This window comes from Chiloscyllium plagiosum, chromosome 2 (genome assembly GCF_004010195.1).
Source record: "Chiloscyllium plagiosum isolate BGI_BamShark_2017 chromosome 2, ASM401019v2, whole genome shotgun sequence".
Classification (NCBI taxonomy): domain Eukaryota; kingdom Metazoa; phylum Chordata; class Chondrichthyes; order Orectolobiformes; family Hemiscylliidae; genus Chiloscyllium; species Chiloscyllium plagiosum.
The window spans coordinates 115,767,333-115,781,852 of NC_057711.1; the positions used below are offsets into that span (position 1 = coordinate 115,767,333).

A 14,520-nucleotide genomic window follows, 5' to 3' on the forward strand; every position below is an offset into this window, starting at 1 on the left:
TTCCTCTGAAATGTGTCTATTCTATTCACCTCAACCACTTCTTGTAGCAGACAAATCCACATTCTCACCACTCTCTGAATAAAAAAGTTGCTCTGACAGGCTTTATTCAGGAGTTAAAACAATTGTTCAAATTTGATCAAGCCAGGATGACAGTGATGTGGAGAGATGAACTTCATAACATTATTCCAAGCAAGTCATTTGATAAAATTGCTCCCATTAACAAAGGCAAGTCTGGAAATTACAGTAAATGTGTTGTAAAAATAGAAACATTAACTTGGCCAATGTAGATATGGAGCCGCAACTGTCCATTCAGTTGGTTAAGTCAGAGTGTATCGTGAAACCTCTTTTGCATTTGTGAATGGGGCACTAAATTGTTACCTGTTTTGTGTGAGCACGTTCACACACTGGAGAGTGTTTAATTTTCTATATGCATATCAATTACCTGAATCGGCTTTAGTTTGAGTGGCTGCTGTTTGGGGAATTCTGTGAGCCTTGCGAACCATCAAAGCCACCAATCCAGTGTCAGGTTGGGTAGCACAGTGGGTTAGTGGCACAGTGGCACAGTGGTTAGCACTGCTGCCTCACAGCGCCAGAGACCTGGGTTCAATTCCCGCCTCAGGCGACTGACTGTGTGGAGTTTGACATTTTCCCTGTGTCTGTGTGAGTTTCCAGTTTCCTCCCACAGTCCAAAAATGTGCAGGTTAGGTGAATTGGCCATGCTAAATTGCCCATAGTGTTATGTGAAGGGGTAAATGTAGGGGAATGGGTCTGGGTGGGATGCACTTCGGCAGGTTGGTATGGACTTGTTGGGCCGAAGGGCCTGTTTCCACACTAAGTAATCTAATCTAAATCTAAATATCTCTCCCTTGAAGGTCTTTCACCAATAATTTGTGACTTCTTATGAACTCCATTGAGCTTTGCAAATACCATCAGGGTTGAAATTGCATTGTCTAAGTTTAACCATGTGAGTTTAATTGATTTTAGTGAGTGAATGAATATGAGCAACTTTAATTTAACAGACCAGGCAGAAATCTCATTGAGGCAGAAATGGGGACTGCAGATGCTGGAGATCATAGTCAAGATTAGAGTGGTGCTGGAAAAGTACACCAGGTCAGGTGGCATCCGAGGAGCAGGAAAATCGACGTTTCGGGTATTCCTGAAGAAGGGCTCTTGCCCGAAACGTCAATTTTCCTGCTCCTCGGATGCTGCCTGACCTGCTGTGCTTTTCCAGCACCACTCTAATCTTGACAGAAATCTCATTGAATTGGGTACATATGAAATATGGGCAGGAGGGCCATTTGGCCCATTGAACCTGTTCCACCATTTAATAAGATTGTGGCTGATCTGGTTTTTGGTCTCAAATCTACTTTCTTACCTGTCCCCCCTAAATTTAAATTCCTTTGTAGATCAGTAACGTACCTATCACAGTCTTGAATACATTCAATATTTCAACATCCACCGCATTTGAGGAACAAAACCACAAAGACTGATGAACTTCAAAGAACAAATACCACCTTCTTTCTGTTTTAATTTTAAACTGTGATCCCAATTCTAGACTCCCCACAAGAGGAAATACCCTCTTAGCAATTACCCTACCGTGCACTCTCAGAATCTTATAAATTTAATTCAAATTATAAGACCATAAGACATAGGAGCAGAAATTAGACCATTCGGCCCATCGAGTCTACTCCACCATTCAATCATGGCTGATAAGTTTCTCAATCCCATTCTCCCACTTTCTCCCCATACCCCTTGATCCCCTTGATACTCAAGAACCTATCTATCTCAGTCTTAAATATACTCAGTGACCTGACCTCCACTGCCATGTCTCTTCTTCTGAACTCAAGTAAGTATAGGCCCAACCTGTTCAACATTTCATCATATGGAGACTTCTCATCCCATGAATCAATCACGCGAAACTGGTCTGAACTGTCTCCACTGTAACTTATGTCCCTCTTTAGGTACAGAGACCAGGCTGACACACCTCTCAGTGCTGACTTCAACAGAGTCAAGTCAGACAGAGCATGGGAGCAATGGTGCACACAATTCCTCCAGTTCCCCAATGAACAGGTTAAATTTAAAAGTCCTCTAGTTGTTTTATCTTATCTTCCAGTCAATTTATCGTCTTTCCAAATGTTTGTGCACAGATGACGAATGATCTTTTTACAAACATTCATTTTCAACATTCTTCACATGTTTATTCAGCTTTGCCTTTTAAATATCTCCACATTCTGTGTAAATAGACTATTGGAGGGGCAATTATCGATATAAGATACTTTGGCATATTCTCAGAGTTAACCTCGGACTCATGTGTGTGCACAAGAATCCCAGTTGCCTGGCTAAGTTTCAATTTCATTAATACCCAAATCCTCACTTAATCCCAGCTGTCTCAGCAGGCTATATTCAGTAGAGATTGATAGTCTGGGTTTTAAAACTGAGAGCCTCATGTTCACTAACTCAAACAGGCATGTTACCAGATAAAGTTCAGATCTCACAGGCACATCATCCTCTCTCTGTTTTAAACAGTGTAATAACAAATCTTCAGCAAACCACCAAGTGTAACATAGTGATGAATAGCATAAATGCCTTTAATCAACACCATGAACCAGCTGTCCATGAGTCTGGTGGAACCAGATACAGCCAACAGCTGCTTGAGAGAAATAAAATGCAAAGCTTTTGGGATAATGTGAGGGCTAGATGATTCTAAAAGGAGTTGACATGTCTTCAGTGGGCTCAGTGTCCTCCTCATACCATAATGACTCCACGGGCTGGATTGTAAACTGCAGCATGTGGAGACTTTCCTTAGTTCAAGTGTTCGAGGACAGCCCACCATCGCTCATCCAGCTCTTCCCAGTTTACTATTTCGGCCGAGGGGTTCCTTTTATAAGTCCCACCTCACAGGATGTCTGGAGAATTGGGGGCTGGCAGCTCTGAAGCACTGGCAGTGCCTCAGGGATTGATGGCTACGCTTGGTATTGCAGGAGGCCGACATGAAGAGCAACTGTGGCTGCTCTGGAACTCAAGGGGGCCTGAGATCTAACTGGGGCCAGGCTGGCTGGGAGGCTCTGGCAAAGTGCTGATGGGTATTTTCTACAGGGTAGTGGTGGGAGGAGGGAACCAATGATGGATGTAAGGAGAGAAAGCCATGGGCTGTGGGGATAACCTCCAAGTAATATCATTATAGGGAGCATGGCCCCCACTATTTGCTATATAGCAGTCTGCAGGATCAAAATGGCCAAGCTCCAAGACTCTTAGTGCCCACTAAATTGCAACAGGGCAGAATGTGGTCCTTGATTAGACAACTAACGCTCACTTAAGGGCCAAAAATGTCCAAAGTGGTTCCCTGACGTGTGTCCAGTCCTTCCGGTAATATGGACTGAATTTTGCAGATGAGTTGCGGTGAGGGTTAAAAGGCAGGTGGTGATTCCCCTCCAGCAGGCAGTGATTGACTGGAGTGGAATTATGGTCTGTCAATGGGCCATCATCCCACTGATGAAGGCAGCCGACATGCTCAGAGCTCACAGCCCGATTGGGGATTACTGGTAGCTCACCATAACCAGCCAAACTCTATGGTGGTTACAGCTGAGGCTGTAACTACCAGACGAGGGCCCATCAATGGTGAGGTGCCCTTGATCAGCCCTTAGAGAGGAAACCAGATGCCAGGCAGGCTCCCAGTGATCAGTAGAAACTGTACACAGAGCACTGGATGCACTTTCAATGGGTCACGCACTGTCCCCCACAGGGATCACCCTGTGGGTCATGGAGCACTAACCCCCCCCCCCCCCCCTCCCCTTGACACTGGGAACCTGTGAGGAGTCTCCCCACAGGATGGTGAACCTGACTGATTCTGGGAAAATGCCATCAGGGACGGGCAAGACGTCAAAGTCCTCTCCTTCCCTGCTATACTGTCAGGTGACCAGGAGGAGGAAGAGTGAATACTAATGGACTAGGAAACTTAACTCTGTGACTTTATGGGAAGCTAGAGGAGCACATGAAAGTGAAAGCAATAGAATGATATGTTGTCAGGGTGAGATGATGGGGGGTTAGCAAGGTGCATACAATAGCTATTGGAGCAGATGGGCTGATTCTGCCCTTCCCATTATATGTAAATCTCTCCTTAGCAATTTCAAAGAGTCTCTGTATTTAATTTGAATGTTATCCTATCTCATTTGAAGGTGTCTTGCTAATCCTCAGTGGAAAAGTCTGGTAGGTCCCAGACCACAGGCATCATTCCAACCAGTCGCTAAATAAAATCATACAAGATTGATTTACCTGCTGACAATTTCCTCTCAACCATAACTGGGATTTGTGTTGTGGATTTAAAGCTATCATAAGGTGCTTCACAGAAGTGTTACCAAGCAAAGTTTGACACTGAGCAATGTGTGGAGCTTTGGGAGAATGGCCAAAAGCTTGATCAGATAGTTTTAAAGGAGCGTCTTCAAGAAGGAAAGCAGAGGAGGAACAGTTAGGGTGAGGAAAGGAAATCCAGAGCTTAGATTCCATGCATCCAATGCCAAGGCTGGAATCAGGAAATCCAGAAATGCACAAGAGTTCAGAATTAAAGTAATATGGAGATAGTAGAGAGTGGTAGAGTTTCAGGTGATTTTTGAGCTCGGGAGACTCTAACCCAAACTCTAACCATAACCCTTTGACAACAAGGATGTAAAGTTTAAATCCATGGCATTGCTGCAGCCTATATAGGTTGCCAAGCATATGGATGATGAGTGTTTAGGATGAGCTTAAGCTTACTGAGGATTGAAAGGGGAAGGCCAGCTAAGGCTATTAGAATAGTTGAGGATATGTGTAGAATTCACAGAGATTTGGGTAAAGATCAAAAATCTGTCAATGCTGAAAACCGACAATTTGGAAATGTGGCCAGGATTTTTATGCTCAAATCTCAAGTGCAATTTAAATTCATAACCTACTGACTCAGAGGTGAGAAAACTATCCAGTCTACCACCGCTAACATTTCCAACAGCTTTCAGATGAGTCAGTAATAATTAAGGCTGTAGATTGAAAAGCAGCATGATGGTGAAACTGTATCCTCACCCATTCCCTCAGGTTCTCTCTTGATATAGGAGCACTCCCTTCATCACTCCAATCTCCCCCATATGCAAAGTTGCAGATCACTGATATTTTGTGCAATTCTTCAATTCTTCTGTGTTTGTTTATGTGAATGTGCTTGTTAGTTAGATAAAATAAAATGTGGAAGTTGCTGGAAGAAAAAGGCTGTATGCATGGAGTATATTGTCCAAAACATAGCAGTATGGAAGTAGGTTTGTTCGCTGAGCTGGAAGGTTCATTTCCAGACATTTCATCACCCTACCAGATTAGATTAGATTAGATTACATTACAGTGTGGAAACAGGCCTGTCGGCCCAACAAGTCTACACCGACCCGTCGAAGCGAAACCCACCCATACCCCTACATTTACCCCTTACCTAACACTACGGGCAATTTAGCATGGCCAGTTCACCTGACCCTGCACATCTTTGTGATGTGGGAGGAAACCGGAGCACCCGGAGGAAACCCACGCAGACACGGGGAGAATGTACAAACTCCACACAGACAGTCGCCTGAGGCGGGAATTGAACCCGGGTCTCTGGCGCTGTGAGGCAGCAGTGCTAACCACTGTGCCACCGCGGTAACATCTTCAGTGGGCCTCAGTGAAGCCTACATCTAGAACCTCACCTTGAACTACAAATCATTTCAAAACCCATATAGCAGTATGTTCAACATGAGAACTTTATTGAAGTGAAGCTTAAAATGTCTGCCCAAAGGATATGTGCCTCATGGTAGAGTTCTTATGACTATAGTTAACTCGGACAGGAATTTGTACATGATTGTACTTCAATCCACTTTAATACAAAAAGGAAAAAATGTCATGAATTATCATGTACCTTTTAAGTATTCATGTTCCCAACAATAAATATTACATTACCTTAGCAATTTATTGTTCCCAAAAGTCCGATGCATTGCACACATCGTCCATAAATCATACTGGTCTCTGAATGCAGTTGGGCAACAATTTCCAGAGCTGGGTGTATGTGTCTGCCATTGAGGGGGTGTATCTGGGGGTTCACTTCCTCCACATACCATTGAGGTGACAACTGCTCCACACAAGTCCCATGTTGCTACTTAGGATAGTTTTTATTGAGATTGTTGAATGATTGTACTCCAACTGGCTCTCCAATATTCAACTCTGACAACAACAGCTTTGTAATCTTGCTGAAATGAAAATGAGCTTTCTGGATGTTGCACTCACACCGATTTCTACTTCTGGCTTCCGGAACTGTTTTTGCAATTGGAATAGTACTTTGTGTGGGGTGCAACATTAATTTTTATACTGGATTACTTTCCATGCCTTCACGGCTGTGTTTTTCCACATGAGGGTTGCCTTGAGTGCATCTGTATTGGATTTGCTCCATTTCTTTATGATTCATTTGGTGATTTTCATTGCTGCCTCAGCCTTTCCAGTTGACTGGAGATAACGTAGAGATGACATATGGTGTTGAATTTCCCAATCTTTCATGAAGTGACTGATAAATTAACTCATGGATTAACAGCCACTGTCCTTCATAACAGTGTTGGCAATGCCATAATGACTGATGTGTTCTTTTAGACCCTTCGTAATCGCAGTGGGAGTCATTGAAGTCAACTAGTCCACTCCTCAGTAATCAGAATACAGAGGAACCTTGATTATGTGAACGACACGGGCGGGGAGTATTTTGTTCAGGTAATTGAATGTTCGGATAATCGAATGTTTGGATAACACAGTTTAGCCAAGCATTAGGACCTTGCCATGTTGTTCAGATAATCCGAAATTCAGATAATCAACGTTCGGATAATCGAGGTTCTTCTGTAGTGGTCTACTGTAACAAGATAGTCACTTCCTGCGAGTATGAAGAAAACTACTTCCAGCTTCATCCATAGTCTGTCTGGGATGTCGTGTATCATCTAGCATGCTTAGCTTAGTGCCCATTACAAGTCGCACAATGGCTGATCTGATCCTAAATTTCCATGCTCATGTTTGGTCAGTGGAGGACATCTTCTGTCTTCCTCTGGTTTGATTCAATTCATTGTCTTGTGAGGATATGATTTAGCGTCTCTCCTATCACCTCCTTCAGGATAATTACTCTATTTCCTTTGTACAACACGCCACCATGGGCTGTCAATCCAATTCTATCTGCCCAATATGCTTTCATAGCAAAGGGAATGCCCTTGATGCCATCTGGCAATCTTTTTATCACTACTTCTTGCAGCAGTTGGAGATTTGCATCTTGTTGGATAGTTGTTACTTTCAGTGTTTGTGCTGATTGATGACTTCCAGAGCATAATGAGCTGCTGCTTCACACTAGAGGAGTTTTACATTCTTTGGTAGCATTGTCCACTTTGCTCACTGGGACAGCTATTCTTGACAGCATGTCTACAACATGCATCTACTTCCTTTGCTAGTACATCCAGATGATATCTCTGTAAATGGAGTAACATCATTTTCTTATTATGTTTTTCTATTTGTTTTAGTGCTCTGGATGCAAATGGATCCAGTTGTCCTTGCTGCAGTAGGGTTGCTCCAAGTCCCTAGATCATAAGTTTCAGGAGAAATAGGCCATTCAGCTGATTGAGTCTGCTCCACCATTCGTTAAGATTGTGGCTGATCTTATAATTCTCAACTCCACTTTCTTACTTTTTGCCTCACTGATAAACAAATCCGTCTGTGTCTCTCAGCTTTGAAAATAGTTAATAATTTGGGGCGGCATGATGGCTCAGTGGTTAGCACTGCTGCCTCACAACGCCAGGGTTCGATTCCAGCTTTGGGCGACTGTCTGTGTGGAGTTTGCACATTCTCCCCGTGTCTGCATGGGTTTCCTCCCACAGTCCAAGATGTGCAGGTCAGGAGAAGTGTCACACTAAATTGTTCATGATGTTAGATGCATTACTCAGAGGGAAATGGGTCTGGGTGGGTTACTCTTCAGAGGGTCAGTGTGGACTTGTTGGGTCGAAGGGCCTGTTTCCACATTGTAGCGAAGCTAATCTAACTTCAACAAACCTCTATAAGAAATGTTTGTCTTTTAAACTTGTTGTTTTTCTGACCTATGGTTATACTGTGTATAGCTGCAATGTAATTTTTTTCTTCATTTCTCTATTCTGGATCTAAGGATTGGACCTAGGTACTCTGTACCTAAAATGATGCTGTGTATTGGTGACATTGTTACACTGCTTGTATAACTGAAGGAGCTGTACCTAGATACCTTTATACCTAAGACGGTACTGTAAGTGGTGACTTCTAAACTTTTCGCTGTACTCATTTGAAGACATGTGACAATAAAGCTGATTCAATTCAGAATTCCATAGATTGACTCAGAAAAGAAATCCTCCTCATATCTCTCTTAAATGTGTGATCCCTTACTATTAGATTATGCCCTCTGGTCCTAGACTCTCCAAGAAGGAGAAACATCATCTCTGCAACCGCCTTATCAACCCATCCAAGAATCTTACATGTTTCAGTAAAGTCTCCTCTGTCTCAGTTTCTAAGTCCTGGCTCACTGGCACCACACTGCAGAAAGACTTCATTATTTACACCCTAGTATTTCAGCATTGTCACTAGTTGCTTAATTTTAGTAAACATTGCTTCTTGTTCTATGCCCAATATCACTGCATGTCTTGGCCAGGAGTTGGCATATGATTCTTGACTTTGGGCATCTTTAATTGTATATTTTTTCTTGTTTAAATCGTTTCCAGGAAGATCACAAATTATCTTGTGTTGTCTACACTAATGCTTTTCTGGAGCATTGGACACGCCAAACTGCATATGCAACTATTTGTATCACCTAAAGCATGTTGAGAATGTAGTTAGACAACTGTTACTTTTATCTAACTTCACTTTGCAGGAATCATCCTTTGCATCTTAGGGTGGTGAAGATTTTTGTCTTTGCAAATCATGGTGAAATTCCTTAGATGGTTGGCATGAGGTAGTGAGATCTCTTCAAAACCTGCCTAGATTCGTTGGGTCAGTGCAGAGCCTCAAATTTTCAGGTGGGTTCACAGCCATTAAACCACCCTGAAGCCATTATCACTTTCTTCATTACGCTCTACTTTTCCAAATCTTTTGTTTTGTCTTTTATGCTTTCCTTTGCAGCTGCTGAATTGATCTTGGATTTCCATCTACTTTGAAATGATATTCTCCTGGAAGACATCCTAATCCTGTGAATACAGCTTTGCTCTTGTCGAGAATGTGCTCCATGTTCAGTTTGTGCTGGAACAGGCTGTAAATCTCTTTTGGCATGTTGAAGGTAACCAGTCCAAGGTTTGGACTTGCTCCAAGTGAAATCAGTGTCATTTGCTTGTTGACTATGATCTGGAACTCCACATTCTTGTTTTCATTATTGCAGTGATCTCACAGAGTAATCTGTCCTCTCAGCACAAGAATAGTGCCATCATATATTAATCAACACTTGGAAAGGCTGGGAAGTATCAGGGATTATTGGAAGAAGATCATGTCTGACTAATTTAATTCATCTTTTTGAAAAAGTGACTAAATATATTGATGAGGCTGGTGCAGTTGATGTAATTTACGTGGACCTCAGTAAGGCCTTTGACAAGTCCCTTTTGGGATCCAAAAGATAAGAGCCTATGGGATCCAAGGTAAGTTGGAAAACTGGATCCATAATTAGCTTACAAATCAGAGGCAAAGAGGGGTAGAGCGATGTTCTTGTGATAGGATGCCTGTGGCCAGCAGTGTACCTTGCTGTTTGTTATGCACATTAATGACTTGAGTGCAAATGTAGAAGGCATTATTAGTAAGTTAGCTTGTGGCATGAAAATTAGTGGCATTGTTAATAGTGAGGAGGATGGTCTCAGGTTATAGATCTGATAGCGATCAGATGGCAATTTGATCAGAGCAATGGCAGATGTAATTTAATATCAATAAGTGTAAGTGATATATTTTGGGACATCTAATAAGGAAAGATTTACAGAATGAATGGTAGGTCTCTAGGGAGTACTGAAGAACAAAGGGTTTTGGTGTACAAGTCCACAGACCTGTGAAAGTGACAGCACACATAGAGAGGGTCGTGAAAAATACATAGGGGATGCTTGCCTTCATTAGACAGGGCACAGAGTATAGGAGCAGGGAAGTCTTGTTCAAACTTTAGTTAGGCCACAGATGGAATACTGTGTGCAGTTCTAGTGGCTACACTATGGGAAGGATATGATTGCATTGGAGGGGTTGCAGAGGAGATTTACCAGCATGTTGCGTGGTTTGGAAAATCTCAGTTATGAGAAAAGACTGGATAGGCTGGGTTTGTTTTCCCTGCAGCACAGGAGGCTGTGGGGAGATCTGATTGAGGTGGACAAAATTATGTGAACACGGATTGGTCAGATTTTGAGGATCTTTTCCCCATTGCAGACATTTCTAAGACCAGAAGGCATAAGTTTAAAGTGACGAGTAGGTGATTTAGAAAGGATCTGAGAAAAGTATTTTCACTCAGAGGGTGATAGAAATATGAGGCGTGCTGCATGAGAGAGTGGTGGAGGCAGGTCCTCTCACAACATTTCAGAAGCACCTTAAAACACCAGGGCATAGCAGGCTATGGAACAAGTGCAGATAACTGGGATTTGTGTCTGTTTGGTGCCTGTTATGGTGGGCTGAAGGGTCTGCTTCTATGTTGCATGATTCCATGACTCTATAGTTTGAACCTTACATTGGTGAGCTTCATTTTTGGATTGCTACGTCGAAACCAATTAGTACAGGTCTATGAAGGTCATGAGGTTGCACCAGTGTCTAGATAACATTTTACATTGATCTGATGTTCTCTTTCAGCAGTCCTCATTCCAACCATCACAAACCATGTTTCATCAGTCAACCTAACTGCATTAACCTATTTTATCATTTTTGGTGATTCATTGGAATCTTCAGCCAATCTCTCCATCGGCCATCTGTTCCTGCCTGTTATGTTTCTTTTTAACCATAGATTGTGTGTGATAAAGGTTTTTGCAGTGAGAGCGCTGCTTTCTCCCATGCTGTACATGCCTTCTTCTCTTTTACATGAAATCTTCCACAGTATTTGCAATCTGCCCTTTGTGATTGTTCTGCCCTGTGTGCCCAGAGTAGCTATCAACATATTGCAAACCTGATCAGTTCTGACATGGGAAACTGCTATCCCGAATTGGTCCTCTCTCAATACAGGTGCTTTCACTGTTAGATCCTTTATTCCTAATACAATCCCATCTCTAATTAGTTCATCCTTTAATTGTGAAAATTCACAGGTTTCTGAGTTAAGTTAATAATGTTACATATTGATCAATGGACCCTTTTTCACCTTACCCCTAATATTGAATACCCATTATTCGTATATAATATTCACATAGGTCTCAAAGCATGCCTTCAGAGCTTTTAAAATTTCTTTTTCTTACTCAGAAATTTAGGGCAAGATATATTTTGAAACAGTTTCTTCCCAACAGTGATAAAATTGTAACAACTTATATCTGCCCTGGTTTTCTCAATAAATGCAATGCTATTGCATAATTCTGTCAGTGTTATGGAATAACTCCCAGTTTTGCCTCATGTTCCCCAGTAATTTGAACAAGAGTTGGCAGAGGAAAAGCTTCAGCTATTTTCTCTTAAGCAGCATTTCCCTCTGATCTTTAATTTGACTTGACTGATGGCAGCTCACGTTGAAGTGAAGGTTATCAAATCTGCCTAAGGGTGTGTGCCACTTGGTAGAGATCACATGACTGTGGCCGACTGGGACAGACATTTATACATGATGGTATTCCAATCCATACAGAACAGTCATTTCAAAAGCAAAAGTCTTGTAAATGTAGTTCCTGGAAATAGAAACTTCTGTATCATTCCTTTTGCTTATTCTCAGAGGTATAAAATATACAGCAACTGAAAGAACAACGAGATAGAAAGAATATAATTTCTCTCTTAATTAGCATCTTTCACAAAAGAGATATAAAACTGTATTCCAGTAAATGTTTAGTCACCTTGTTTTATGAATGTATGCACAAAGTATGGTTTGCTAATTCTTTTATAAAGATCATGTCTTTTACCAGCCTCTATCATACTGAACATCATACCTGTTCAATCATAATGACCGTATCCCTCTCTTGAATACAGAATGTGAACAATAGGAAGAACACCCCATGATTCAGCACACAGATACAGCTTACCTAGTCCACTTGTGTGATCTCCAAAATGGAACACATTGGGTTTTCGAACCAGTCTCGTCCACTTTGTACCATCTTTGTGGTTTTGGGAATAATTGCACATATCTTCATCAAAGTTGCAGTTTGCCACGGATGGGTCGAATAATATTTCTTCATTTCAACAAAGATAGAAAATGCTGTTACCAACAAATTGTATTGAATGTGGAAGATTATAAGAGCAATTCAGAATCATATGACGGATTGCACATCATTTTGATACTACTCAGGTATAGTTCAACCCTTCAAGGAGACTGTATAAAATCCATTAATGCATTGAGCACTGCCCACGACAGTTAAAGCTGGAAATAACCATTGAGCAATCTGAACTCACTTGGGCTTTATTGAGAGTGGAGAGTAGGGAGTTGATCGATATAGACTTATGACAATCTCCTTCCAGGTTGTTAGATGGGCCAGTTTTAACCCTTATCCCCAACTCAATACAAATGGGATAAAGGGGCTAAAATAATTCTGATGTTGTTTGTCTCACAACCTTAGAATCACATATAGCAAAGTTACAAGAAGTTCTAAATATTCCTTGACAAAATGCAAAACTATTCTTCAAATAGTTGATTCTCATGATTAATTCTACTCCTCATTTTGAAATAATTGCTCCAGGTCAGAGACAGATAATTTTCTTTTATTTTGATTACAAATTGAGCAAAAAACACAGGCTTTAGATAGAGAGAATTTATCAAAACAAATGGCTCCATGTTCTCACTGCCAAATAAGCCTAGCCATATGAACTTGTGCCAGATCCAAAACAGTCACAATGATTAACGGATGAATATAGACCAATGTTAAAATAGAGGACTTTGCTAAGTTCAAAAAGAAACAGTTAGCTCAGACAGCAAAACTATAATTAGCAAATCAGCTTTAAGACAACCACAAGTTGATTCTGCATAAACTGTACAAAATACAAACTTCTTTCTTCCCATGACATTAACTAGTCCAGTTAATTGCAAGCTTGTGCATGTTTGTAACAGTGTACTTAAAATAGATTTTGAATGTAAGAAGACAGTCTCAATGAGGCAATTGGATAGCAAAGAATTCAATTAAAATGAGTAAGAATATTAAGTGCACTTAATGTTCACAATTTTGTTGCCAATAAAACTATTATAGAAAAACAAATGTGAGTTGAGAATGATCTATTATTCGCACCACAATAAAACCAATAATTGCCAAGTCTGGTCATAATGCACTTTGCAAAGTTTCATCTCACATCCCAATTTCCTAGCACCATGTTGCCATCAGTAACCTGTGTTTGCCAATTATCTATGCCTTTCACTCAAACGTTTACCTTTGCTTCAAAGTCTAATATTTATATAATAATCAAAAACAGTCAAAAAATTATTTAACATATTCATGAGGTTCTTCCTCTCTGTCTCTTAGTGTTCAGTTACTGGAACCACAGGATTGGCAATTCAAGGTTCAGCTTATATAATTCACTCACTACTTAGAAAGTGCCTTAGCTTAGAAGAATTTGCTTTTCACAGCAATGAAAGGGAAGTGCTGTACTCATGAGAGTAATCGAAAGCTTGGTACATTTTAATGATGGGTCCATTTGAGGGCACGGCCAGACTTGGTGGCAGCAATAGAAGGAGAGCAATACTGAGTAACAGAACAAGTTAGAGAAGCTAAAGAGATTTCTGAACAAAGTCTAGCGATAAGTGGAAGATAAATGCGAGCTCAAGTAGTTGGGCAAGAGAGACTATTTCTATTTTGTAATTCCTATTAAATCTTTTAATGGACATTGTTATGATGTCCTGATCTACTGATGGTGACACAGTGGTAATACTGCTGGGTTACTAATTCAGAGAGGAGAAAGTGAGGACTGCAGATGCTGGAGTACCAGAGTTGAAAAATGTGGTGCTGGAAAAACACAGCAGGCCAGTCAGCATCCGAGGAACAGGCTAATCGACATTTCGGGCATAAGCCCTACTTCAGGAATGAGGCTGGTGTGCCAAGCGGGCTGAGATAAAAGGTAGGGGGGAGAGAATTTTGGGGAGGGGTGCTGGGAATATGATAGGTGGAAGGAGGTGAGGGTGAGGGTGATAGGCCAGAGAGAGGGTGAGGGCGGAGAAGTCAGGAAAAAGATTGCAGGTCAAGAGGGCGGTGCTGAATCCGAGGGTCGGGACTGAGATAAGCTGGGGGGAAAATGAGAAAGCTGGAGAAATCTACATTCATCCCGTGTGGTTGGAGGGTTCCTAGGCGGAAGATGAGGCACTCTTCCTCCAGGCGTTGTGTGGCCATGGTCTGGCGATGGAGGAGGCCAAGGACCTGCATGTCCTTGGCGGAGTGGGAGGGGGAG

The 14,520-nt window shown here is 41.6% G+C and overlaps 1 protein-coding gene and 1 long non-coding RNA gene across 6 annotated transcripts in view; one reads left to right on the forward strand and one right to left on the reverse strand.

The window, feature by feature from the left end:
* The window catches only part of LOC122563147 (MAM domain-containing protein 2-like), a 139,977-nt gene that overhangs the window by 40,685 nt on the left and 84,772 nt on the right, over positions 1-14,520 (reverse strand). For all 5 annotated transcript variants that reach the window (XM_043716635.1, XM_043716644.1, XM_043716627.1 and 2 more), the window contains one exon: positions 12,177-12,323. In XM_043716635.1, coding sequence (XP_043572570.1) covers positions 12,177-12,323 — 147 coding nt within the window. The remainder of the gene's footprint in view (positions 1-12,176; positions 12,324-14,520) is intronic.
* Positions 8,927-12,207, forward strand: LOC122563180. Its single transcript, XR_006315511.1, has 3 exons — positions 8,927-9,035; positions 9,139-9,292; positions 12,124-12,207. It is a non-coding gene; the product is annotated as an uncharacterized LOC122563180 (long non-coding RNA).